Genomic DNA, 27,193 nt, shown 5'->3' on the forward strand with positions numbered 1-27,193 from the left:
ATTTTATTTGGGGTCGGCGCAATATGTCATCCTCTTCCATTTTCCCCTGTCACTCGTCATACTGACACTCACTCCCTTCCTATTCATGTCATCTTTCAGGCGATCCATCCATCTATCCTTAGGTCTTGAGGTCAGCGTGATAAAGCAACTAAATAAACTCGTCAGTACAGATTAAAATAACTTCTTAAAAGTAGGTACTTAAAAGAAGCAATATGCTTTAAATACTTAAAGAGCAAGAAAAAACATTACACACAAAAATATAAAAAAAGCTATACGGGTACTTCCCCAAATCAAATATACACCTGTATCTTTATCCTACTAGTTGTTTCTCAGTTCAACCCACGACCCGGGAAAATTTCTTCTCGTACCCGCATAAAATATAACCCATGTACTTCCCAACAGTGAAGGAATTTTTCAAATCGGAAATCGGTACAGAAGTTTCGGACCCTTTAGGATACAAATAAATAATCGCTAGTGATAGGCACCTACATAATTTACTATTTATAAAAATGTTAATCAAAAGTCATTTATTCAAAGTAGGCTGAAAATCAGCACTTTTTGAAGGTCAAATTTACAAACGACAGCCCCCAAAACGCCCGCCCTTCACCACTTCCTATGTGTTTTTGCTGGGAAGAAGTGGTGGAACAAACTCCCCAGCAACACAATTCTGTCTATATGGTTTGAAGAACCGTATAATCATCAAAATAATCGAATGTAGGTAGGTACTAATGTCCACGTGAAAACTATACCTTAAAACATTTACCTAACATAAGCAAAATAAAAAATATATAGGTTAAACAAAACACTACCAGCTACAAAAAAAAACAGTATTTTGACAAAACACAAAGTTCAAGGTTGATAACCTCAAAAAAACAAAACAAATTATATAAAATAAAATAAAATATATACCTTCAAACTCCGCATTGATCGTCCAAAAACACAGAAACAAACAAAATAGTTTTAAATACATAGTTTTTGTGTAATATTAACACATCTGAAACACAAAAAAGTATGGAAAAGATTTTTTTTGAGCGAAAATGCGCGCGTCTGTTGTCTTGCGCTGAGTATTTGTTACTGAATGGCCAGACAGTTGACTTTGTAATATTGTAAAGATGTGGCTATATTATCAATTTGTTGATTCATTTTATATGTAGGTACTAGTTTTGTTCGCGGTTAGTACTCGTCACTCGTCATATTATTTTCCGTGCTTGATATTACCGTCAACATTACCTAAATCCTCATCCTCCTGTTCTTATCCAATTTTTTTATTTGCGGTCGGTGCAGCATATTTTCTTCTTCTTCTGTCTGCCGTCAGTTTTATTAAAATAACTGTTACTATTTTTCACGTTCAAGTTTCAAAACTGTTGTTTTAAGAAATCTGTCTTTTGTGAAATGGTATGGTATCGGGTTGCCTGGGTAACTGGGATGAGGAGGTCAGATAGGCAGTCGCTCCTTGTGGCACACTGGTACTCAGTTGTATTCGGTTAGACTGGCAGCCAACCCCAATATAGTTGGTATTTGGCTGGTATTGGCCGGTATCAAACCAACATTTTTATTTTATTTTATAAAAAAAAACTTTTAATCGGGTCAACTGTCGGCCGACTGTTTAGTCTTTCTAGATTTCTTTTACGTTTAGAAATCACACACCATTTTGTCTGCAGCTTTACAATGAGTAAGACAAATTTAAAAAAAAAAACAAGTTCTTTGTAAGACTTAACGCGTTCTTACTACGTCAGTTAAGTGACTCACATAATTGCTCCATTGAAATTAATTATAAGATATTATTTTTAACTAATATCTCTTGGGTTTCCTGATCGTAAATTTTTACCCGTCAAGCCGGAAAGTGATAGGAACACTTTTCCATCAAGATTTGTCAAAAAATGTATCTGTCCACAATTAGTCAAAATAATTTATTCAAAACTAGGCCAATAATAGTAGATTTGTTCACACATTAATTGTTTTATTTTCATTTTGTTTTTCATTTTAAATTTCTTGTGGCATTTTTGTTTTGTAATGCACCTTAATTTATTATTTTTTCTTGCTTGTGTTTTATATCAAACTTGATTGTATTCTAGTTTATTCTGCAAATGCTGTGATCTCCCATAATTGGAGAAGCACACAGAAATGTTCCTATTGTAAAGTTAAGAGAATGTAATTGTGTATTCTACGTTGGAGATCCTAAATAAATAAATAAATAAGTACCTATATTTTCACGATAAAATTACAAAAGGACAGCTCCAAAAGACCACTCCCCCCCCCCCTTTCACTACTTCCTTGTGTTATGGCTGGGAAGAAGAAGCGGTGAAGAACAAACTTCCCAGCAACACAGCTGTCTATTACCTCTACATATTATGGCATGTGCTTCGCGCACAAAGGTTGCAGTTTCGCAAACAATTTAGAATATTCGCACGCAATTTGTTACTGTTTACTAGACAACAGAAGATACATTTGTGTGCGTTACAGCGCTGCACACCGGTGGAACGTCTCCTTAACAAATATCATCATCTGTCTAGGTTTTTCCCAACTGTCTGACTAACCGTAAATCAAGCCAAACCTCCGAATAAATTTTAGGGTTCTGTACCCAAAGGGTAAAACGGGAGGTTCTTTATTAAGACTTAGTTAGCAGCCCCTCTGTTACCAGTGAATAATTAGACATACTAAAAACTAGGTTAGAAAAATTTTAGGGGGCTTCCGTACCAACAAGAAATAATTTTTTAGGAGGTTTAATTACGGATAATGGTATGGAACTCGCACTTGGCCAATTTTTTACTGTCTAAGGCTCAGATCAAAGAAAGTCTAAGGTATTTACTTATGTCTGGCGTCCGTGGCTGCGGGATTGTTCGCGCGAGTTACCGCGGCGCTGGTGCATAAAGGGCTTAAGAACATGATGGGTTTTAGTCATTAGGGGTCATTTGATAATTTCAAACCAAATAAAAAAGGTATGTACTTACATGCGTCTCTACAAACGCATTTAAATTATCTATTAATTTTCTTTCTTCCATGTCGATGGTTGTCATAAGGAAAATCTATGTAGGTATATAGGTACCTACATGGTGACTTGCGGTGTAGATACTAGCAAATATTATTTTATTATAATTTATAATTAAAACATTATTAACACTAATTAACTAGGTATAAGCAGTATGTAAAATACTAGGCAATTTGTCATATCTATGAAAAACAGGTAAAGTCTAGCTAAATAATTAAAACTGGTTAGATCACCTCATTAAAGTGTATAGTTAATATAAATAAATCATAAATATAAATAAGTAATAAATATAAATATCGGGATACCTTTTTCATACAAAGTCGGTTAGCCCCATCATCATCTCTCGAGCATTTTCCTAACTATGTTGGGGTCGGCTTCCAGTGTAACTGGAAGCAGCTGAGTACCAGTGTGCCACAAGGAGCGACTGCTTGTCTGACCTCCTCAACCCAGTTACCCAGGCAACCCAGTACCGTTGGGTAAGACTGGTTGTCAGACTAACTGGCTTCTGACGAGTCGTAACGACTACCAAAGATGTTCAAATGACAATATGGGCCCAGCTAAGTGTGTCTTCCGAAACATAGAGGAACTCGTCATGACAAGATGGTCACCCATCCACGGACTGACCGTGCCAAGCGTTGCTTATTAAAGTAGGTAAGATGTGATAGAAAAAGGAACTTATAGAGGATTTCAATAACCAACCGATCCGTTGTTTTCCGATTAGACATTGAAAGACATCCCCAGCAGGGCACAGTAGGGTCAAGGCTTACCGGGGCTGCGGGATTGTTTGAAAGAGTTACCGCGGCGCTGGTACATAAAAGGCTTACGACGGAACACGACGGTTTTTAGTCAGTAAGAGTCTGACCTCCCTCACCGCTGCTAACCCACAGCGGGAGGGGTCAATTATGACGTCGTTAAAAAAAAATGAAATACATAATTTAGGTAAGTACATGAAGTTATTATCAAAATTCAATATTGAATCGCAAAATGAAAGAAACATTGGTTATTGAAATCTCAAGTACACATTATCCTTATGTACATGGAGATGGATGGAGAGGAAGAGAAAAGACCTAAGAAAAGATGGATAGATTGCCTAAAGATGACATGAATAGGAAGGGAGTGAGTATCAGTATGACGAGTGACGGGAAAATGGAAGAGGATGACATATTACGCCGACCCCAAACAAAATTGGGAACAGGGCAGGAGGAAGAAGAAGAAGTAGGTACATTATTATCCTTATTGTTGTTTCGGGGTTTCTTTGAACTTTATATCATTATGTTTTAATTGCAAAATTATTATCAAAACGAGTGCTTAGCTACAGTTACCTATGAGGAAAATACTTTGTTAAAATGTTGTGTAATTAAATAAATACTTAATGCTTTTAGTTAAATGATATCACTTATTTATGCTGATGTATAGAAACTGCAAGTTTTCCTGTTTGTGTCTGCAAAATAATAAGTATTGTACTAAGTTTAGTTTTCCTTTATATCATTTGCCTAGCCTTTTCCAGTGTCTAGTGTGCGATTTGGAGCTACTGCCTATCTGACTTTCTCAACCCAGTTACCCGGGCAACACGATACCTCTTGGCAAGACTAGTTGTCAGACTTTCTGGCTTCTAACTATTCGTAACGACAGTCAAGGATGTTCAATGACAGCCGGCACCTACAGTTTAACGTGCCATCCGAAACACAGTCATTGGTGTCTAAGATATACTTAGAAAGTATAAAACAAACAAACACCCACGAGGTTCAGACAAAACAGAAAGAAAGATTAAGATAAAAGTCATTTATTCAAAGATTCAAAAAAAAATCTACTTTTTGGAGCAGAAATTTACAAAAGACAGCCCCCAAAAAACTAGCACTTACTTAAATAAAACTTTATGTAATTTATTTCAATACTAGCTTCTGCCCGCGACTTCGTACGCGGATCCTGTCCCTTATGCCAGCGACTACGGGGTCAGCAAAATCAAAGATCTGAATAGTCGCAATAGACGTGACCATAGGGATAAAAGTAGTGATTCTAATTCATCCGCATTTAAGTTGTGTGTGGCAAAAATATTACGTAAAAAAACATTAAATAGATGACAAAGTCGTGGTGACTTAGTGGAATTCGTGATGGTTTAGTGGTGGATGGGTAGAGAACCAATCTCTTAAGTATGAGCGTGCGTCTTTGATTCCAGGTCTGGCAAGTGCCTGCCAATGCAACTTTTCTAAGTTCGTATGTACTTTCTACGTATATTTTGGATACCAATGACCGTTATTTGGAGGGGATGTTCAACTGTAGGTTCCGACTGTCATTGAACATTCCATTCTTGGCAGTCGTTATGGGTAGTCAGAAGCCAGTAAGTCTTACCAAGGGGTGTTGGGTTGAGCGGGTAACCGGGTTGTGGAGGTCAGATAGGCAGTCGCTCCTTGTAAAACTCTAGTACTCAGTTGCATCGTGACTGGAAGTCGACCCTAACATAATTGGGACAAAGGCTTTTGAGATAATAACGACAATAATAATGAGATATAGGTACCGCAGGACATCTGAGGCTGATGACGGGGAGTAGCGACCCCGCGGGGCTATATATACTGAGTTCTCCAGGGAGTGTATACTGTCCCCCATCTCCGGCCGGTCGGAGTGAACCATGACGGGGATAGGTCTCACGCCTCTGGCTTGGCTTGGCCGTCCAGAGTGGAGTCGCTAGAGCAGGATTAGTAGCCCTGCTCGGAGGGTAGGTGCCTCATGGTAAGCACAGGGAGCGCGTAATCTGCGTTTAAAGTCCGCCGAGGTATCCTCACCCTTCAGCTGCTCATGTCCCTGTTGCCCTCTTGTTGCTATTCAGTGACTGGTTCCCGGGGGCCCAGTAAGTGAGGTGGCGAGTCTCCACCTGCCGTTTTTACATGTACCTAATACATTGTCATCCACTAACATCCCATCACAATAGCCCAAGTAGTTTTCCTCCATAGTTAGCAATAGTTTAGCACAGAACCGGGGATTGTCTTTTTTTTAACGACGTCCACCGGGGATTGTCCTTGGATTCATTTCTATAGTGTATAAAGGGATAATCGTCGGTTTTGTGTCACCATTTCATTAAAGTTGTCTCAAAAGGACTTCAGCGTGTTGGCTTCGGCCCCACGTTTGCCTCCCAAAAATTCGGAACTCTGTAGTCCCGAGGTCTGGAAGAGACATACAAAATAATAATGAGATATAACGCAACAAAGTTAGAGAGTGGGGGCTCGTGACGCTACGTCTAGGTATGTAAAATTTGTACTAAGCAGTGACTTAACACGAAATTAAAGCGTTATTGTATCTTCGTTATTATTTGTTTGTGTGAGAGAGAATAGAAAAATGCGTCAATAGAGAGTGCTTATCAGATTGAACCACTTTTGCTAAAACGTCATATCTTCATATGCTTCATATAGTCTAGCAGGGCTCCTGGAGTTCCACATCAGGTGTTTTACATCTTCAATTTTTATAAGTCATCAGAGAGTGCTTATCAGATTGAACAACTTTTGCTAAAACGTCATACCTCTATATGCTATATTCTAGCTGGGCCCCTGGAGTTCCACATCAGATGTTTTAGATCTTCAATTTGTATAAGTCAATAGAAAGTGCTTATCAAATTGAACAACTTTTGCTAAAACGTCATACCTGTATATGGTACAGAGAAGCTGGGCTCTTGGGGTTCCACATCAGGTGTTCCAGATCTTAAAATTTATTGTCTCAGCTGAAAATGCTCATCAAATGAAACAATTTTTGCCACGGCACCATATTTGTATCTCTTATAGTTTTATTGGTCTGTTGGAGTTCTGCATCAGGTCTTCAAGTTTCGAAGATAAATTATAACCTATATGTTGACCAGGCTTAATACTGATACAACAAAGAAAAAATCATTGAAATCCGTTCAGTAGTTCGGAAGATTAGCGTGTACAAACAAACAGACATACAGACATACAGACAGAATTTTTTTTTTGAATTTGTGCTCCATTACTGTTTCTAAACCCCACCCAATTATTATTTTTTTAATATATTCAATGTACAGACACAGTTTTTTTACAGATTTATTATATGTATAGATGTTTATTGAAATTACATATTGCAATCACCTTCATCTCCTATTTACAATAGAAGAATTACATATTATTCAAAATACAGATCTTAATATGTTTTGAAAAGCAGCCATCTTGAATTTCTGAAATGTGTAGTTTTGTGGGCTGTTCGCAGAAATGTTTTTCTCAATGAAGTCTTCAACTGTTGACAAAAACAAGAAAAAAAATTTGAAATACATATCTTGATATTGAAACGCAGCTCAACTTTGAGGACTGCTTTAAAAACTAAACAAAAGCATGTGGTGGTTGCATATTGTATACTGCAATATAGGTATACATTGTATAGATAAAACATTGTTGAAAAGTTCTTTTAACCTACAGACAGACATGTGTTGCTGGGGAGTTTGTTGCGCCACTTCTTCCCAGCAATAACACATAGGAAGTGGTGAAGGGTGGGCGTTTTAGAGGCTGTATTTTATAAACTGACCTTCGAAAATTGCTTTTTTGAAGTGTTGTGCAACCAAGTTTGAATAAACAATTTCTGATTTTAATTTTGCTTTAAAAACAAAACCCTGTTTGTTTACACAGAAAAAAATGGGAACCGTTGGAAAGCCACACTCTTCCCGAGTGACATCCCTACTAATATTATACATGCGAAAGTAACTCTGTCTGTCTGTCTGTTACGCTTTCACGTTTAAACCGCTGAACTGATTTTAATAAAATTTGGTACAGAGATAGAGTTGATCTTGAGAAAGAACATAGGATAGTTTTCATCCCGGACTTTAAAGAGTTCTCTTGGAAACACGATATAGCTGAACTTGACGCGGGCGAATCCGCGGGCGGAAGCTAATAGACTTATCCCGGTACGGGCAATTGTTCCCACGGGACGCGGGTGAAACGGAAAACAACGAGCACCTATATGCCTAGAGGTATTTTTGTTATTGTTTGGTTGTTTATATAGAAAGCAGTTTGAAATCGTGTAAAAAATAAATTAAATTAAAGATGCTTACCTGATGTATTATTAGGTTTCTTCCTGGTAAAGGAAAGTCTTCAAAGGACGGGATAGAATGAATGAAGATGGATGATAGATGGGATGAAAAGATAATTTTGAATGATTTGTATATAAAGGGTGAAATACCTATGCCGATACCTCTGAGTCTCGTTTAATTCATCATAATTTGGGATGATAAGGGACGGACTGTTTAGATCCATCTCCCCTTAAGATGAAGAGGGAAGGATACGGATGGATGATTGATGGGATGCAAAGGTTAGTAATGGATGTTTTGTATATAAAGGGTGAAATACCTATGCTGGTACCTCTGATTTTTTTCAGATTCATCACCACTTGGGATGATACGGTATGGATGATAGAAGGGATGAAAAGATTATTTTGTATGATTTGTATATAAGGGGTGATATATCCATGCTGGTACCTCTGATTCTTGGGGATTAATATTTTTTTGGATTACAATCGATGATAGATATTATGAAAATACATTTTTTTCTGATTTACATAAAGGGTGAAATATCCATGCCGGTACCTCTGATTCTTGACTGATTTATCACACCTTAGAATAATGAGGGATGGGTGTAGTGGGTGGTTTGTTTAAAGGGTGAAATATCTATGCTGGTACCTCTGAGTCTTTTCAGATTCATCACCCCTCAGGGGATGGATGAGGATGGATGATACATGGGATGATAAGGCAATTTAGTATGATTCGTATATAAAGGGTGAAATACCTATGCTGGTACCTCTGAGTCTTTTCAGATTCATCACCCCTTGGGAAGATGGCGGATGGATCATAAGGTCACTTATAGACGGGATGATAAGGTCATAAAGGGTGAAGTACCTAAGTACCTCTGAGGGATGGGTAGGGATGGGTTATGGATGGTAGACGGGATGAGAAGGTTACTCAGGGATGTTTTGCATAAAGGGTGAAATATCTGTGCTGGTATCTCTGTCTCGAGGTAGCTTCATCACCACTCCCCAAAGTCGGTGATGATAGTGGAAACGGCTCTTTTATTCTGAAAAAGAGGAAAAAAATTAAGTTATTAATAATTTAGGTGCTGAAATCTAAGTATATTAATATTTTATGGAGTTTTATTTTTGTTTGTAATGGTATCGAATACACATAAATAAAGAACTGATTTGAAACATTCATTCACTGTTAGGTAGGTGCTAGGATCATTAGGATGCTACACTATCTCCGACTGTCATATAGACTATATTTTATCCGGTCATAAAAGTAGTTCTAATGGAATCGAGTAAAAAAGTGGGAAACTGCTAGTTATTACGTTAACGTACTATCATTATCTATAGATAACTAATAAATCAAGTAATATTATACCATTGACAAATATTAAAAAATAAATCGGTTCCGTAAAACAGCGACATCTACCGACAAACTAACGAAACTGCATAAGTGTTGCCGACACCAACTAGATGGCGCTGGTAGTCACTTTATGACGACAGAAATGTTTGTATCAATGGTTTGCAAAAATGACTATATAAGTGTTTTTATTATTTGGATGGATAAATGTTACCTAGTTCTAGCCTGCGGTGTCACCGCGTCCCGTTGGAACTACTTCATGCACCCGGATAAAACTCTGGTTATTTTTGTTTCTGGGATTAGCGCGTTTAAGCGAGCTATGAAATATAGGTACTTTCGGTCAGGCAAGTACCAATGCAACTTTTCTAACTTTGTATGTACTTTCTAAGTATTTCTAGGACACCAATGATTGTGTTTCGGAAGGAACGTTAAACTGAAGGGCCCGGCTGTTACCTAATTGAACATCTTCCATCAGTTGAACATCGGGCTTGACAATCTTACAAAGGGGTATTGGGTTGCCCGGAGTACTGGGTTGAGGAGGTCAGATAGGCAGTCGCTCCATGTGGCACACTGGTACTCAGCTGCATCCGGTTAGACTGGAAGCCGACCCCAACATAGTTGGGAAGAGGCTCGACAGATTATGAATTTTGGCATGAAAACACGTGATCGGACAGAGTCACTTTTGGCTAAGGATAATATGATAAGTTTTGTAAGTCTATTTGTATTTAAAAATCCAGTTTCTTAAAACTCATCTTATTATACATACGCTTCTTATTACTCAGTCAGTCTTGAAATCGGTAGTGATCATAGGTAGACGTTTTTGCTAAGATAGGAATATTTTTAGTTTTTTTTTTTTTTTGAAAATTTTAAATTATGATTATAAAATTATTGTTGTTATGTGTTTGTGTTGCGTTAAGCACGGGGCAGTATGAAGGTAAGTTTTGTATTTTGTATGTTTAGTATTATCGATCTCGTGAAAAAAAAAAATTCGTTTTTTTTTTGTTATATAAGTTGTATTTTTTTTATTATTGAAAAATATATGATTTAAAACATAACATATAAAACATATACAAACAAAAAAAAAAGAAATGATTTTATGTAGATGCTGGTCATTTTTATGTAGGTAAGTACTTAGGTGTATTTCTGTATTTTTTTAACATTAACATTAAATGTGAACATTTAAGTTCATACATACAAACGTATATAATTTTTATGATATGTTTATTTAATAAATTAAGTCAAATTAAGTTTATTGAAATATATCTACAAAAAGGTGCCCACTGGAATGGCAAGAGCAAGTGTAGTCAACTAACAAAAAAAATCTAATCGGTCTAGTGGTTGAAGAGATATATTCAAGCAAATAATCAAAGAATATATATATATTTTATGTTTATATATATTTTGTATTTAGTATTTTATTTTTAGTTATGTATAAAGATAAGTAGTTTAAGTTTGTATATATGTATAGTGTGTACATTGTAGAAATAGATTATAAAAATAAATATTTATTGTTATTAAAAAAAAAAAAAATCAAAGAATATTTATGATATATTATAGAGATGACATTGAGATGAAAACGAGTTCCTATTATGCTCATTATAACCCATCTTCACGACAAACCGGGTGCAACTTCCAGTTTTACTGGATGCAAAATACCGGTTAGCATCCGACCAGTTCCTATAAACAACAAACTATTTATTTTGCATATAAACTATAAGCTTTTAAATGATTATTTTATAATCACAATCTATCATTATCATCATTTCTCGAGCCTCTTCCTAACTATGTTGTGGTCGGCTTCCAGTCTAACTGGATGCAGCTGAGTACCAGTGTTTTACAAAGAGCGACTGTCCTATCTGACCTCCTCAACCCAGATACCCCAACCCCATACTCCTAGGTAAGACTGGTTGTCAGAAGTACAGGCTTCGGAAGCCAGAAAGACTGACTACCAGTCTTACCAAGAGGTATCAGAGTATCCGGGAGTACCAGTGTGCCACAAGGAGCGACTGCCCTAACTGACCTCGTCAACCCAGTTACCCGGGCAACCCAATACTCTTTGCAAAAATTTGTTGTTAGACTTACTGGCTTCTGACTACCCGTAACGACTGCCAAAGATGCAATGACAGCCGGGGCCTACAGTTTAACGTGCCTTCCGAAACACAGTCATTGGTGTCTAAGATATACTTGGAAAGTACATACAAACTTAGAAAAGTTGCATTGGTATTTGCCTGACCTGTAATGGAACACTCATACTTGAGAGGTTGGTTCTTTACCCACTAGGCCACCACGACCTTTGTATCAATGGTCATTATCTTTGATTGTTTTTTGTTTATAGAAACCGGCTACCTATAAATAGTATGTTATTTTTAAACCCGGGCCCTTGGCCAGATGATTATGACAAGCTATTTATAAAAGGGCGGGTTTATTGACCAATAAGCCTTGTGTCTTAATTCCGTGCACTTCTTGGTCAATATAAGAATTTATGGCACATATTTTTTTATATTTAATGACTAGCTTCCTGAAAGATATTTTCGGTACCCGGATGGGGACAAAAAGGATCCTGTATCCTTGTCCCGGGTCCAAGCTACCTCTTCAAAAAATTTCAGTCAGATGGTCTGTTGTGAGCAAATCAATAGATAGGATATGCGGAAAAGCCGCTTAAATATTTTTTTTTTACTCAGGGTAAAAAAGTGGGGAAATTACAGGAGGAAAAGTAGTCTCAAAACTATTAAAACCAAAACGATCGAGACAGCAGGTTTTGCCTTTTAAATGTCACATAAACACACGATTAGTATTTGAAACACCGGCAAAATAAAACTTATTTTCCTCATATACCTAAATAAACCCAAATAGGATATTCAAATGAAAAATTTGCTTTATTTTATTATTTTGGCAAACGTTGAGATCATCTGTCTAACCTTTTCTGAGTTATGTTGGGGTTAGCTTCCAGTCTAACCGGATGCAGCTAGTACCAGTGAGTTACATGGAGCGACTGCCTATCTGATCTCCTCAACCCAGTTACTAACGACCTGATACCCCTTGGTAAGGCTGGATATCAGACTTTCTGGCTTCTGACTACCCGTAACGACTGCCAAAGATGTTCAAATGACAGCCGGGACCTACAGTTTATCGTGCTTTCAAGATGGCCACCCATCCACGGACGTTGCTGAACTTTACGATAGATTGATCCGCGAGGCTTTGACCTAATCACAAGCTCTTCAAGACATGTGTTGCTGGGGAGTTTGTTCCACCACTTCTTCTTCCCAGCCAAAACACATAGGAAGTGGTGAAGGGCGGGCGTTTTGGGGGCTGTCTTTTGTAAATTTGACGTTTAAAGTGCTGATTTTCAGCCTATTTTGAATAAATGACTTTTGATTTTGATTTTACAATATTAATAAGTATTGTATTTTCCTGGTTCTTGAGGAAAGAACTGGATTTTATCGACCTTTAGCGGTCAATCTGTCATTGTCACCTTGGAATATTATTTCGTTGAACTAGTTCTGATGGTTTTACCTTAAAAAGTAATTTGTTTGCTAAATATTTATTTTTCCAAATAGTCTAAAACCTAGTCTTAATTGTTGATTGTCCAGACCGATTGTCGTCAACGGCGGCAGTTCTCATATAAGGAGATCAGCCAGCTGCGCAGGACATATTATAGTGCACGAGCATTTGCTTGGATACAGGAGCACTCACTATTCCTTCACTCTCATAGCGCGATGGGACGACAATCCGACACCACCGGAGAGAAAACACAAGCAGCTTACCAACATTTAAATATACTGATGATTATTATTTTTCAGGTGAAACGTGCACAAACGAAGAAACTGGTGCTTATGGTGTTTGTAAGCGCCTGAAACAATGTGAACCAGCTCTGAAGGCTTTAACACAAACTAGGAAACAGCCTCAGGTAGCTATGAAACCGGAGTTTAGAATTATTGAGATTAATTTTTAAATTCCACAGTTTTTGTTCAATTTAGCCAATTTTATTGTTCTTTGTGTGTTGTGTTATCCTGTGTTGTTAATTTTATTGGTGCACAATATGAATTATCTATCTATCTAAATCAGTTCTGTTTTCGGCGCGACAGACAGACATAACAATTTTAGCATTTATAATAATAGTAATTATATTTTTTACAGCTATGTTCATACGTTCGCAAGGATCCAGTCGTTTGCTGCGTGGACAACAAGTAAGTTATTATAAAATACTAGCTTCTGCCAGCAGTTTTATCCGCATCCCGTGGGAACCTCCACACGAACCCGGATAAAAAGCTTATAAGCTCGATAAATGGGCTATGAAAGATAGCTATCAAATCCGACCAGTAGTAGCGCGTTCAAGCAATCACGTCAAATGCCAGTTTTCCTAAAGTCCATTCGAGTTTCACAGTTGTTTTAAAGAAAACGGACGTTTTTGCTGTCGGTAAACTTGGTTAGGTTAATAACTCAGGGTCAAAAGGTAGGTCCAGAACAAAAATATTATAAAACAGTAGAAAATCTAAAATTTTATATACATTTCAGACCTATAGAAGAAGAAGATCATGAGAGTGAATGTGCACCACTTGAAGCATCAAGAACTCAGCCCAAAAATGGGAAAAAGGCTCATGACAGTAAGATGAAAATTTCCCATATTATCATCATCATTAGCTGCGCAAAAATTTCTTGATTATGTTGGAGTCGGCATCAGTCTAAACGGATGAATCTGAGTGACAAAGAGTTAGATAGATCTAATACCTATCCGATCACGCCTGTCCTACGTTGCTTGACCTACAAGAAGGGCACCTGACCTACCTTCCTTAAGACATCTCCGCTGTCTTTCCTTCCTCTGTAATTAGATCACTCACTATCATTAGTGGCCAAGTCATACAAACCAAACTAATATTATAAATGCGAAAGTAACTCTGTCTGTCTGTCTGTCTGTCTTTCTGTCTGTCTGTCTGTCTTTTCTTCACGCCTAAACTACTGAACCGATTTGTGTGAAATTTGGTACAGACATAGTTTGAAACTTGAGAAAGGACATAGGATAGTTTTTATTACAAAAAAAAATAAAATTATTCCGGACATATAGCGCCATCTATTGGTCAAATCAAAAATCTGCTGGTATTCACTATTCCACGCGAACGAAGTTGCGGGCAAAAGCTAGTTTCATATAAGTCAAACATCACCTGCCTAGCCTTTTCTCAGTTATGTTGGGGTCGGCTCCCAGTATATTAAAGCAGTATTTTTGTTATTTCAGTGTGCGTAGAATACCAGAAGAAATACGTCTATCCTTGTGAGCGATCAGTCTCAATCCTGGCCAGCTATAGTAGGAGTAACAATTGTCATCATAAGACTGACAAGCTAGTAGTCGCTGGTGAAGACGCTGAGCGCTATGAGTTCCCTCATATGGTAAGCAAGTAACTTTAGATTCCTCAAAATTAGAAATTTTCACGACCTTGATGGCGCAATGGTCACCATGCCGGACTGCCGTACCTGAGGTCCCGGGTTCGAGTCCCGGTTCGGTCGACATTTGTGTGATGAGCATGCTTGTTGGCCGTGGTCTGGGTGTTACAATATGTATTTATAAATATGTATATATGTAGCTACATGTAATTTATCAGTTGTGTTAGCACCCATAATACAAGACAAGTAACTTAGCATGGGGCTAACCGACCGTGTGTGAAAAGGTGTCCGACATTATATATTATATTTCAAAGTGGTCCATCATCATCATCCTCCGAGCCTTTTTCTCAACTATGTTGGGGTCTGCTTTCAGTCTAACCGGATGTAGCTGAGTACCAGTGCTTTACAAGTAGCGACTGCCCTATCTGACCTCCCCAACCCAGTTACTCGGGCAACCCAATACTCCTTGGTTAGACTGGTGTCAGACTTACTGGCTTCTGACTACCCGTAACGACTGCCAAAGATCAAAGTGGTCCAGTAGTTCCCAAAATGATCCAGTAGTCCATAAACTGGTCCAATAGTTCTTTAAGAGGTCCAGTAGTCCTCAAAAGACTCCAGTAGTTCCCAAATTAATTCAGTAGTTCTCAAAGTCGTCCAACATTTTCCAAAGTAGACCAAGTGTACTCCCGTAAGCCTCGGAAGACTTGTATGAGCTCCATGGTGGCTTTTGGCTGTTGGCTGTTGGAACTAGCCTCTAATTAAGCCATAAATACTTCATTGAACAAAAAGTTACAACACTAAGAGTGGGTTGCGTCACTCAGCAAAAGCGATAACCAAAACATAACCAGTCGTATACTTGCCGAATATTGACCAAATCGGCGATTTGACAGCTGAAAATGATTTGGTTATCGTCAAAGTTGAATGGAGCAACTCACCGTAAATTATATGTATCACTGTGAATGGAAAGTTGTCTCAAAATCAAATCAAAATCAAAAATCATTTATTCAAACTTGGCTGCAACAAGACAGCACTTTTTGAACGTCCGGAATTTACATAAGACAGACCCCAAAACGCCCGCCCTTCACCACTTCCTATGTGTTTTTGCTGGGAAGAAGAAGTGGCGCAACAAACTCCCCAGCAATACATGTAACATACATTATGTAAGAATTCGTAATCAAATGACTACTATTCTTGTTCCCAGGCTTTGCTCGGCTACGGGCCATTGGAGGCTATCCAATACTTGTGTGGAGGAAGTATTATCAGCGAGGATTTCATACTAACAGCAGCGCACTGTTCTGCCTCAGCTGCGTAAGTAGTCATTGTCATCTCTCAAGCCTTTTCCCAGCTATGTTGGGGTCGTCTTCCAGTCTAACCGGATGCGGCTGAGTACCAGTGTGCCACAAGGAGCGACTGCCTATCTGACCTAACAACCCGATACGCCCTTGGTAAAACTGGTTGTTACTTTCTATCTTCTGCCAAAGATGTTCAAATGACAGCCGGGACCCACTGATTCAACGTGTCTTCCGAAACATGAGAAGGAAGAACTCGTCATGATAAGGCGTGTTCATGTTCTTTTCATTACTTAAACTTATGACTACCTTTTGATTATGATGTCTCCTAGCCGATTATCGGCTACGGCGGCTGTTCTCATGTAAGGAGATCAGCCAACTGCGCAGGACATATTATAGTGCACAAGCATTTGCGCAGACACAGGTGCACTCACTATTCCTTCATTCTCATAGCGCGATGGGACGGCAATCCGACACCACCGGAGAGAGATCAGGCGCATGATTATATATTTTTTTTATAATTTCAGAGGCAAACTATCGCACATTGCCATTGGCATACTGGCTCGTAAGGAGACATCCGACCCATCCAAGATTTATAAAGTTAAAGAGTTTATCAAACATCCTGGCTTCGAGTCACCCAAAAAATATAATGATATTGCTCTCGTCAGAACTGAGAAAACGTGAGTTAAAAAACTTTTTGCAAAAACACTAATAACTTCGATATAATATATCATCATCCTCCGAGCCTTTTTCCCAACTATGTTGGGGTCGGCTTCCAGTCTAACCGGATTCAGCTGAGTACCAGTGCTTTACAAGAAGCGACTGCCTATCTGACCTCCTCAACCCAGTTACCCGGGCAACCCGATACCCCTTGGTTAGACTGGTGTCAGACTTACTGGCTTCTGACTACCCGTAACGACTGCCAAGGATGTTCAATGACAGCCGGGACCTACAGTTTAACGTGCCATCCGAAACACAGTCATTGGTGTCTAAGATATACTTAGAAAGTACATACAAACTTAGAAAAGTTGCATTGGTACTTGCCTGACCTGGAATCGAACCCGCGCCCTCATAATCGAGAGGTTGGTTCTTTGCCCACTAGGCCACCACGACTTTCTTCGATATAATATATACCAACGTAAAATTTTCTTCCAAGTCTGACTAACAATGTGGTGAAAACCTCCTCAATTCAGCGAAACATACATGTCGCAGGGATATGATAAAAATGGAGATTTGATCAATTCCCTAAGTGGTTTGATCAAATCACGGAGGATGTTAAAATAACAACACGATTTTATCTTTTCCCTAAACAAATCTAGTGAATTGAACAAATCCCTAAATTGGTTCAGTGAAATTACAAAAATAATTTTGCTTTGATATTTTAAACGTTTATTTGGTAAGGTATACCTATATAATTATGATATTCAGGTGTGTATAATACAAGGAAATATTACAAATAAAAAATATTTTAGTTGCATATGATATGCCTCTTTGTAATAATCACTTATTAAAACATGTAGCTGATTTGTGGCATCGTGAATGACATAAAGGAATTTCTTACAGGCACAAGACAAGAACTGACAATATGTTTTTTGTCATTTCACTGAACCAATTTAGGGATTTGTTCAATTCACTAGATTTGTTTAGGGAAAAGATAAAATCGTGTTGTTATTTTAACATCCTCCGTGATTTGATCAAATCCCCATTTTTATCATGTCCCTGCGACATACATACATGTCTAACTGAGAATTTCTTTTTTTTGAAGTCGGTTAAATATAGGTACTTTTTAGTTCAGAGCCAAAGCAGACTAAACTTTCGGCCGATAGTTGATTTCCAGTTTATTTTGAAGGAATGGATTAAACAGTTATTTTAAGAAAACTATGTTTTCACTTTCAGCGAAGTTAGGCTTAAATAGGTACTTTATAGAGAGAACAAATTAATAATAATCTACGCCTGTTGACGTAATTTTATTCTAAAATTTCAGTATGGAACTAACACATTTAACAGTGCCAGCTTGCTTGCACACTGGTGAACCAGTAGATGCTTCTCAAGTCCTCGCAGCCGGCTGGGGCTACCTCCATGATAAAGGAGGCCTCAGTGAAAATCTTCAAAAGGTACGTTAATCATATTAAAACGTCCAAGGTCGATTTCGGCTACGGCGGATGTTCTCAAGTAAGGAGATAAGGCAGCTGCGCAGGACATATTATAGTGCACAAGCATTTGCGCAGACACAGGTGCACTCACTATTCCTTCATTCTCATAGCGCGATGCGACGGCAATCCGACACCTTCGGTCAGAGATCAGGCGCTGGATGGGTGTATCAATGACAAACTTACAGATTCGAGTGAAACTGCGATCTAATCATATATGAAACTATTTTCCTACGGTTTTACCCGCGTCTCATGGGAAATTCTGCCCTTATCCGGGTAAAATATATGCTTATGTTACTCGGGAACAGTATAGGTAGCTTTCCAAAAGTTAAAGAAGTTTTGTAGCTTTGGAGCCTTTTGGATAAAAACAAACAAAAACAATTTTTTTTACATTAATATTGATAGACGATAAACAATTTTTTTTGTATTTCAGGCAGTTTTAGACAAATTCCCGGTAGAATACTGTTCAGTTGTTTATGCTGAAGTTCGTCGACTGCTGACGGAAGGGATCGACGAAACAACCCAATACTGTTATGGTGATAAAGGTGCACCCAAGCCTTTTCAGGGAAAATTTGAGTCTAAGGATACCTGTCAGGTAAGTAACTAAACTCCATTTTTTTATGGGAAATCGTCAAATGTGGTCCCGCTGTGAATGCAGCGTGAGGGAGTGTCAGACTCTTACAGACTAAACCCCACCATGTTCCTTCTTAAGCTCTTTAAGTACCAAGCCCACTGAATCCTTTCCTGTGTGAAAATAAGTCTTAATGCCTATTGAGAAAAGAACCAACCTCTCAAATGTAAGAGTGGGCACTATTCCACGTCAGGCAAGTAGCAATTGCCGGGGCTGCGGGTTGTTCGAAAGACTTTACCGCGGCCCTGGTACATAAATGGCCCACGACGGAACACGACGGTTTTTAGTCAGTAAGAGTCTGACACTCCCTAACCGCTGCTAACCCACAGCGGCCCTCCCGCTGTGGGTCATTTGATGATTTTTGACGTCGTTAAAAAAAAGGCAAGTAGCAATTCTGTAAAGTTTGTATATCCTTTCCAAGTATATCTTGGACACCAATGACTGTGTGACCAATGAATGTGTGTGTGAATGAATGTGTGTGTGTTTGACTTGAGTAGCCTTCTGTAATACGGACCTAAGAGTAAACGAAACATTTCGAGGAAACCTGGACTAATATAATAATCCCGCATCTCTCGCACGTGGTGATTAACGCTCAATGCTTCTCCGTGTGAGAGGAGGCCGCAGCCCAGCAGTGGGACGATAAAAGGCTGATGATGATGATGAGAATGTCAACATTTCTCTTTAACTGTCGTATATTTTCCAGGGTGATAGCGGAGGCCCAATCGTCATCAAAGACTCGAAGATACACTGCATGTATACCATCGTTGGAGTGACTTCATTTGGCCGGTACTGCGGGTATGCTGATAGTCCTGGGTTGTATACCAGTGTGGCACCTTTCTTATCCTGGATCGAGGGTATTGTGTGGCCTAATTGAGGAGAACACGTCGAAGAAAGTAATAAGAAACTTCAAACGTACCTTCGCGTTTTACTAAAACTTGGGCCTAAGATTAGCATCCTGCAAACTTTAAAGGAACGTTTTGAATGCTAGCTGCGACTGTAACTGCCAATTTAAATCGGCCGCAATTGCATTACTGGTTTGTACGTATTTACATGAAATTTTGGATCGACGCGGCAACAGCACGTGCAGTCGCCTTCAGATATCGAATGCTTTCATTCAGTCGCGGCATATGCGGTCGGCTGCTAGCATTCAAAACTTACCTTTAGTCGGCCGATAGTTTGATCGGTCTTACATATCAGTATGGAGATGATTAGTGCGCACTTTTCAACTTTAAAAACTTAATTTCATACTAACCGTTTTTGGTGCTGTTGACGGTGTCCGTCAGTAACATACAAACAAAGGTATTTTACCTTGAAAACTAACAGTAGCAGTGCGATTCTATAAGACTTCACTCTAAACTTCGAATCTGAATCCGCCGTGAGTTTCGTGATTGGCATTCTAAAACTCGATTGATAATTCGAATCTACACTAGCGCTACTCTTGCGAGCGTGTTTGCGAGTTGAACTAAATTGAACTCGAGATTTTGACAGATAAAGTATGAGATGACTTTAAAGTGGCATTCTATAAGGTAATTCCTCCGGGATTTCGACGCTCACTTCGCACTCGAACCCGATTCAAAATGTCAAATTATAAACATCTATTTTACGAGTGAAAATAGAAGAAATTATAGTTAAAATAGTGTTTAAATAAAGTTCTAAATGTTCTGAGTTCTGAAATTATTGTTGGATTAATAAAATAAACACTTCTTTAATTAATATTATTTTTAACTTTATAACAAGAAATACCTATAAACTTCCTTCATGATTTTATCACAATTACGGCGAAAACTGGCAAAAACAAACAAGCTTAAACACAATACGAAGACAGAAGAGAAGAAAATATTGTCCACAGATTAATAATGGTATTGGCGCTGTCAGTATTTTTTTTCGTAGGGTAAGCATAGATTATATTCACAGCACGAATTTAGAGATTTCTGTTTATTTTATACTTAAAAGCTGCCTCAAATTCCTTACAATAAGAAATTATAATTAAAACATCATATTTAGCTAAAATTCTGCGTCAAAAACTGATAAAATTAGAAACTGATTAATCACAATGCACAGCATTGGTCGATATCGAGCTCACTTCACTTCGCAAGTGATTAGGTGATGTTTACAGAATGCAAAATCAAGGTCGTTCTGAATCGAATGCGAAGTGAGAGTGAAAAGCGAAGTGAAATGCGAGTTGTTGTTCGAATTTTATAGAATCGACGTGCTGTAAACTGCACAAAGGATTCGCCTATAATTAAACTTTACTCTCAAAATAAACTGTCAAACAACTATTGGCCGACAGTTAAGTTTGCAGTGAGCTGAGAATATAATTTTTCCTCTATTTCAAGCCTATAACTCTTTTTCTAACTAAAATTATAAATATTAAAAACTAAGTACATAGATAATTTTTGCGTTTTATTTCACGCACTTTTTTGAGAACTCTATAACAGTCTGTTTTAGTCTCTTTATTTTTATAAAAGTCTGTTAAAAATACAACAATTTATAAACATTGTAAGCTGCACGAAAATTATTAAAAAAAAAAAAACATGCAACGGTCATATTCGCATCTGGTCATTTCTATAAAAGACCAATTTATAAGTACCCTACTTAGTTTAAATCTGCTCTCCCTAAAATTAAATATAAGCCCTATGAAAGCCGTCTGCCCTTGAAACAAGATTATTAACATTTTCATTAACAAAGAACCTTTTGAAAAGGGTTCATTTCAAAAGGGTGCATTTTCAAAGGGCTCGTTCCCCTATTCAATTATAAAGTCTAGACTGAATAGGGGGATTATTAATTTGAAGACTCGTAATACTCAAAGGGGTTTCTTTATTAAGAGTAATACGGCAGACCGTAATAATCTATATATCTACGTATCTATAGGTGCATACTGATACCTTTTATAAAGAGGAATCATTTTTTATCTCCACGACCTCGACGGCGCAATGGTCACCACGCCGGACTGCCGAACCTGGGGCCAGATTCTCCTAAGTTAATAATTTCAAAATTGAATAGAAATCGAATCGAAATCGAATCGCAATAGCAGTTTTAACCATATCGGGCATTCTGCTACTAATATAAGACCAATCGCATTCGATTGGTTTGCGATTGGTCTGCCATTTTGGTGATTTTGGTCTACATGGTAGTTTGCTCTACAATCATATTGCAACAGTCAATCATTTGCAGACAAAATGATTCATTATTAAATGACAGAAAAGGATAAAGACGTTTTTATTTCCAAGAAAAAATAGCGGAATGCCACATACGCTTCAATCGTAATCGAGTCGTGACTGGATCTCAGTCGAATCGAATCGTATGTCGCTTAAGTGAAATTAGGAGAATCGGGCCCCTGAGGTCACGGGTTCGATTCCCGGTTCGGTCGACATTTGTGTGATTAGCATGCTTGTTGTATGTGTTATAATATGTATATTTGTAACTATGTGCAGTTTATCAGTTGTGTTAGCACCCATAACACAAGTTAATTAATAACTTACCATGGGGCTAACCGACCGTGCGTGAAAAGTGCACCGACATTATCTGCACTCTAAAGGCTCCGAAAATACTGAACCGATTCAAGAAGCTGCACTCTTCCCGTACATAGGCTATATTATTATATCTCAGTAGTAGCAGTCGTGGAAAAAACGGCAAGTAGGAGTAAAGGGTGTCTCAATCGATAACAGTTACAATACATAATGCAATATAGGTATGTACCCAAGCTGCGCCGTCCGCCATTTTGGATGCGCGGCGCGGAATTCCAGACAGAAATTACACACATATGTATGTTATTATATAAGAGTCCTATAGCTATATCATAAAGTACCTTAATAGTAACTACGGTTATATCGGGTGTTTCGTACCTAATCACATGAAATCAAACGCGCTAATATACTAATATAAATAAGTGAAAATAATAAATGCATTTTGAAACAAAGCCAATATAATAAAAAGGTGCGAGAATTAAAACACTATATAAGAGTCAGTCATTACAAAAAACGGAAATCCTCCCTTGAAAACTAACAGCTGTCAAATGGTCAAAACATTCAATACTCCTAACTTTATCTCTGCTTTACACATGATGTTGTAAATTATGAAAACGAAAAATGACTCCTGTGGTTAAACCACTGACCTAATCTATTGATTAGGTTATTTTTTTTATAATTCTCCATAAAATATCATAAATTATATGTGTTAGGATTTAATGTGATTAGGTACGACACACCCTGTATCTCGGTAGTAGCAGTAGACTCCAGGTGAAATCGCGGAAAAAAAGGCTAGTACAAATAAAGGGTGTCTCAATCGATTGCAGTTTCTATACACAATGTATTATACATATGTAGGTACCCACGCTGTGCCGTCTGCCATTTTGGATGCGCGGCGCGGAAGTCTAGACAGGACATATAGGTAGATATACCTAGGTAGGTACTCTTGGAGTTCTATAGTTACATTAACCGTGTAGATAGGGGCCTAAAGTAGAAATACGTAATATTATTCATTTTGCAATGAAGTCCTTTCAACTAAGACACAATACATTAAGTGTATATAGTCATTAATCCATTAAATTTTAATAGTCCGATTTTTACTTTACCCATACCTACATGACATAATGTTCTTGTGTATTTTTACTTATTTTTTTTTTAATATAATTACAATTATTATCGCTGAGTACACCTTTAATTGGCACAGCAGACTAGTATGTTAAAACTACTTATGTTTTTTTTTAATATTTTATCGTTTGTGACCATAATTTTTTTAAATGATTTGTTTTAAAATGTCTAAATATTGAAGTTTTTTAAGATTCGTATTACTTTATGATGGCGAGGATGGGACACAATCGATTGCAGTTACAATACACAATTCAATATAGGTACCCACATTGCGCTGTCCGCCATTTTGGATGCGCGGCGCGGAAATCTAGACAGGTCATACTACACATATAGGTTCCCTAGGTTTTCTATAGCTATGTACTTAACTAAGCTGGTACAAAGTGCATAGTTAAAAAAAATATATAGGTATGTTTAATTGATATTTGAATGCATGTTGACGACCTCTGTGGCGCAAAGGTCACCAAGCCGGACTGCCGAACCTGAGGTCCCGGGTTCGATTCCCGGTTCGGTCGATATTTGTGTGATGAGCATGCTTGTTGGCCGTGGTCTGGGTGTTACTATATGTATTTATAAATATGTATATATGTAGCTATATGTAGTTTATCAGTTGTGTTAGCACCCATAACACAAGTTAATAAATAACTTACCATGGGGCTAACCGACCGTGTGTGAAAAGGTGTCGCGACATTATTATGTCGCGACATTATTTTTTTGTTTTTGTATCAGAAAATATACAGTGTCATTTATTTTTAAAAAAATGGTAATAGATAAGGCTAGTATCTATGTTTATTTGATTGAACGCGTTTATCTAAAGAATTTTTCAAACCAGAAAAATTCCACTTTTTATCTGGGTGCGTAAAATAGTTTCCACGGGACGCATGTGAAGCCGCTAACAGAAGGTAGTTGAAGAAATATTTCGCTTAAAAATCGAACTCGCGAATGCAGTAGTTAAGTAAAAAATTGCTGAGCCGAAAAGAGCGCCTTAACATTAAATAATTTCCAAAAAAAAAAGTAATATAACTTCATAAATATCTAAATTAAAATAACATAACCTTCGAATAAGTTACTCCCAAATTATCTAAACAAATGAATGAAATTTCAATGAAATCAATAAATATATTTAAAAAAAAAACTTTTCAAAAGTTAGCAACTTCAAAAAACCCCAAATTATTCTCATAAAATAACTCCCTATTACGTATATTTATAAAACAAATATTAATAACAGACTAAAACAAAACAAAAGTTAGAAATTTCAAAAAAATACTAAACAGAAAACTCACCTGCAACAGAGCATCTTTTTCTGTCTTCTAAATCGGAACCCAAAAATCTCTTCACCATTATTTAAATCAAAAAAATATTTATCAAGCATTATTCAAACTTAGGTAATTCATGAAAAATGAATTTCAAACTTGTATTAATAATTATTATTTTCAATACAAGAATCATAAATATGGTACACAGGTACGTTCTGTATAAGAGTCGAGAAGGGAATGATAGAGGTATGAAAAGGTACCCGTCTGGGGGTTAAACTAGTTAACTGACTGGATGTGCCTTTTCAAACTCAAAAACGTTAAGTCAAATTAGGCTGATAAATCAGCATTTTGAATCATCTTCCGAGCCTTTTTCGCAATTATGTTAGGGTCGGCTTCCAGTCTAACCGGATTCAGCTGAGTACCAGTGCTTTACAAGGAGCGACTGCCTATCTGACAGGTTGTCAGACGTATTAGCTTCTGACTACCCGTAACGACTTCAAGGATGTTCAATAACAGCCGGGACCTACAGTTTAACGTGCCATCCGAAATACAGTCATTGGTGTCTAAGATATACTTAGAAAGTACATATAAACTTAGAAAAGTTGTATTGGTACTTGCCTGACCTGGAATCGAACCCGCGGCCGCGCCCTCATACTTGAGGGGTTGGTTCTTTGCCCACTAGGCCACCACGACTTTGAAATCAGCATTTTGAATGTCAAAAATAAAAGACAGCCCATAAGTCCACCCTTCACCACCTCCTATGTGTTTTGCTGGGCTGGGTGGCTGGGTGGCACAAAAAACTCCCTAGCAACTTTTACTTTTAACCGACTTCAAAAGGAGGACGTTCTCAGTTTGACATGTATGTCTGTATGTATGTTAGTGCGCGAGTACCTCACGTTTAGCTAGATTTACATGTGGTTTTCAACATACTATTTTGTCACATTTAGGAGAAGTTATTAAGTTCTATTTTGTTGAAATGAGCTTTTCTTTTTGTTAAAAAGTTTCTGATAGTGATTGGTGCTCATGGCAGTTCCTGTTGATTATATGCTCTAAGCTGGTATCTAACGGGCATCAGACGGATCAATAATTTCGTCTGGGTTGTATTTTTAAACGAGGGGTAAGTTTTGTAAGCTTTGGAACCATGGCTTTTGGCGTTCGTAGCTCCGTAAAGACTTATTGTAGAATTAGGTATTATGCCTCGTACCTAACTGCCTCGTTGGTCTAGCTGTCGCAAGTGCGGCTGCTGAGCACGAGGTCTTGGGTTCGATTCCCGAGTCGGGCTGAAGTCGCTTTGTGGGTTTTAAAAGACGTTCACAAAGCTGCCCGGAGCCTGGAAGTTGGTGATTGATATACCCGTGCATCGGAGAGCACGTAAATGTCGGTCCTGCTTGTGAGCTCTCTCCGGTCGTGTCGGATTGCTGTCCCATCGAGTTATGAGACCAAAGGAATAGAGAATGCATCTGAGTCTACGCAAATGCTCGTGCACTATAATATGTCCTGCGTAGCTGGCTGATCTCCTTATATGAGAACAGCCGCTGTAGCTGATAATCGGCTAGGAGGACATCATCATCAGGTATTGTGTTACTGCTGAATTATTTGGGTTTGAAAAGGACGTATGTCGGAGGGCACGACAAACTGCAGAACCGGACTGTTATTTGAACATCGTTACCAGTCGTTACGGGTAGTCTGAAGCTAATATAGACTACCAGTCTTACCAAGTGGTATTAGGTTGCCCAGGTAACTGGGCTAAGGAGGCACACTGGTACTCAGCTGCATCCGGTTAGACTGGAAGCCGACCCCAACATAGTTGAGAAAAACTTTTTACAAAAAAAAAAAACCGACTCCCAAAAACACTGTAAAGCAAAAAAAAACTTCTTAGGTGCATCGGCCTAGAAGTCAGTGTCTAATGGATTTAACTAAGTTTATTTCGCCACCGACTTCTAGGCCGATGAAAAAAAATACAAAAAAATAAAACCGACTCCCGAAAACACTGAAAACCAATTTTTATTTTTTTATATTTTTAGCTTTTCAGTGACAAGCACAGTTGCCACTATCCACATAAGTGGAAAGTTCTCATCAATACGAACAATATAAGCCCAAACACGAGGTAGTTTACATATTCAATTGTCGAGTTCCCTCGACCTTCGCTCGTCTCCATCATCAGGTTAGCTTCAAACCTTTACTGTTGCAATGGCCTCGTCAATACGAACAAAATAAGCCCAAACACGAGGTAGTTTACACATTCATTGTTCAAATTCCCTCGACCTTCTCTGGTCTTCATCATCAGGTCAGCTCCAAACCTTCACCATTGCATAGTGTTATCAGACATACCCCTTAGTGTCAAGTTTTTACTCTACGTATGCCTACAATTTTTGAAAGTTGCCCTCGATTTCTCAGGGTTTCCATCATCAGATCCTGACCTGGTGACTATGGGACCACCTGGGAGATAAACCGTATCAAACAAAAAAAAAATTTTGCAAATCGGTCCAGGCGTCTCCGAGTAATCGGTGAACATACATAAAAAATAAAATAAAAAAAAAAGATCCCGACGA

The 27,193-nt window shown here is 38.0% G+C and overlaps 2 protein-coding genes and 1 long non-coding RNA gene across 3 annotated transcripts in view; 1 reads left to right on the forward strand and 2 right to left on the reverse strand.

Annotated features, from left to right (window-relative positions):
- LOC124643921 overlaps nt 1-1,095 on the reverse strand; it is a 33,188-nt gene extending 32,093 nt beyond the window's left edge. The window contains exon 1 of the mRNA XM_047183047.1: nt 910-1,095. Within this exon, the coding sequence (XP_047039003.1) occupies nt 910-970 (61 nt within the window). The 5' untranslated portion in view covers nt 971-1,095. The remainder of the gene's footprint in view (nt 1-909) is intronic.
- Nucleotides 1,096-6,973: 5,878 nt separating this feature from the next.
- LOC124644319 lies at nt 6,974-24,860 on the reverse strand. The gene is made up of 3 exons (XR_006986046.1): nt 24,669-24,860; nt 8,031-9,045; nt 6,974-7,222 (listed from the first exon to the last, which is right to left on the reverse strand). It is a non-coding gene; the product is annotated as an uncharacterized LOC124644319 (long non-coding RNA).
- On the forward strand, nt 10,189-19,711 carry LOC124644318 (serine protease snake-like). The gene is made up of 10 exons (XM_047183620.1): nt 10,189-10,284; nt 13,151-13,257; nt 13,488-13,537; nt 13,866-13,954; nt 14,581-14,732; nt 15,928-16,034; nt 16,543-16,695; nt 18,000-18,129; nt 18,599-18,760; nt 19,500-19,711. Exons 1-10 carry the CDS (start codon nt 10,224-10,226, stop codon nt 19,668-19,670), a joined length of 1,182 nt encoding a protein of 393 aa, XP_047039576.1. The 5' UTR covers nt 10,189-10,223; the 3' UTR covers nt 19,671-19,711.
- Nucleotides 24,861-27,193: the final 2,333 nt, after the last annotated feature.

The sequence above is a fragment of the Helicoverpa zea genome, chromosome 29 (genome assembly GCF_022581195.2).
Source record: "Helicoverpa zea isolate HzStark_Cry1AcR chromosome 29, ilHelZeax1.1, whole genome shotgun sequence".
NCBI lineage: Eukaryota > Metazoa > Arthropoda > Insecta > Lepidoptera > Noctuidae > Helicoverpa > Helicoverpa zea.

Bases quoted from the DNA above. Each gene is read 5' to 3' on its own strand.
- LOC124644318 (XM_047183620.1), top strand. From the start codon at position 10,224: ATGATTATAAAATTATTGTTGTTATGTGTTTGTGTTGCGTTAAGCACG. The intron at 13,538-13,865 runs GTAAGTTATTAT...TATACATTTCAG, and splicing joins GTTTGCTGCGTGGACAACAA to ACCTATAGAAGAAGAAGATC. The intron at 16,696-17,999 runs GTGAGTTAAAAA...CTAAAATTTCAG, and splicing joins CTCGTCAGAACTGAGAAAAC to TATGGAACTAACACATTTAA.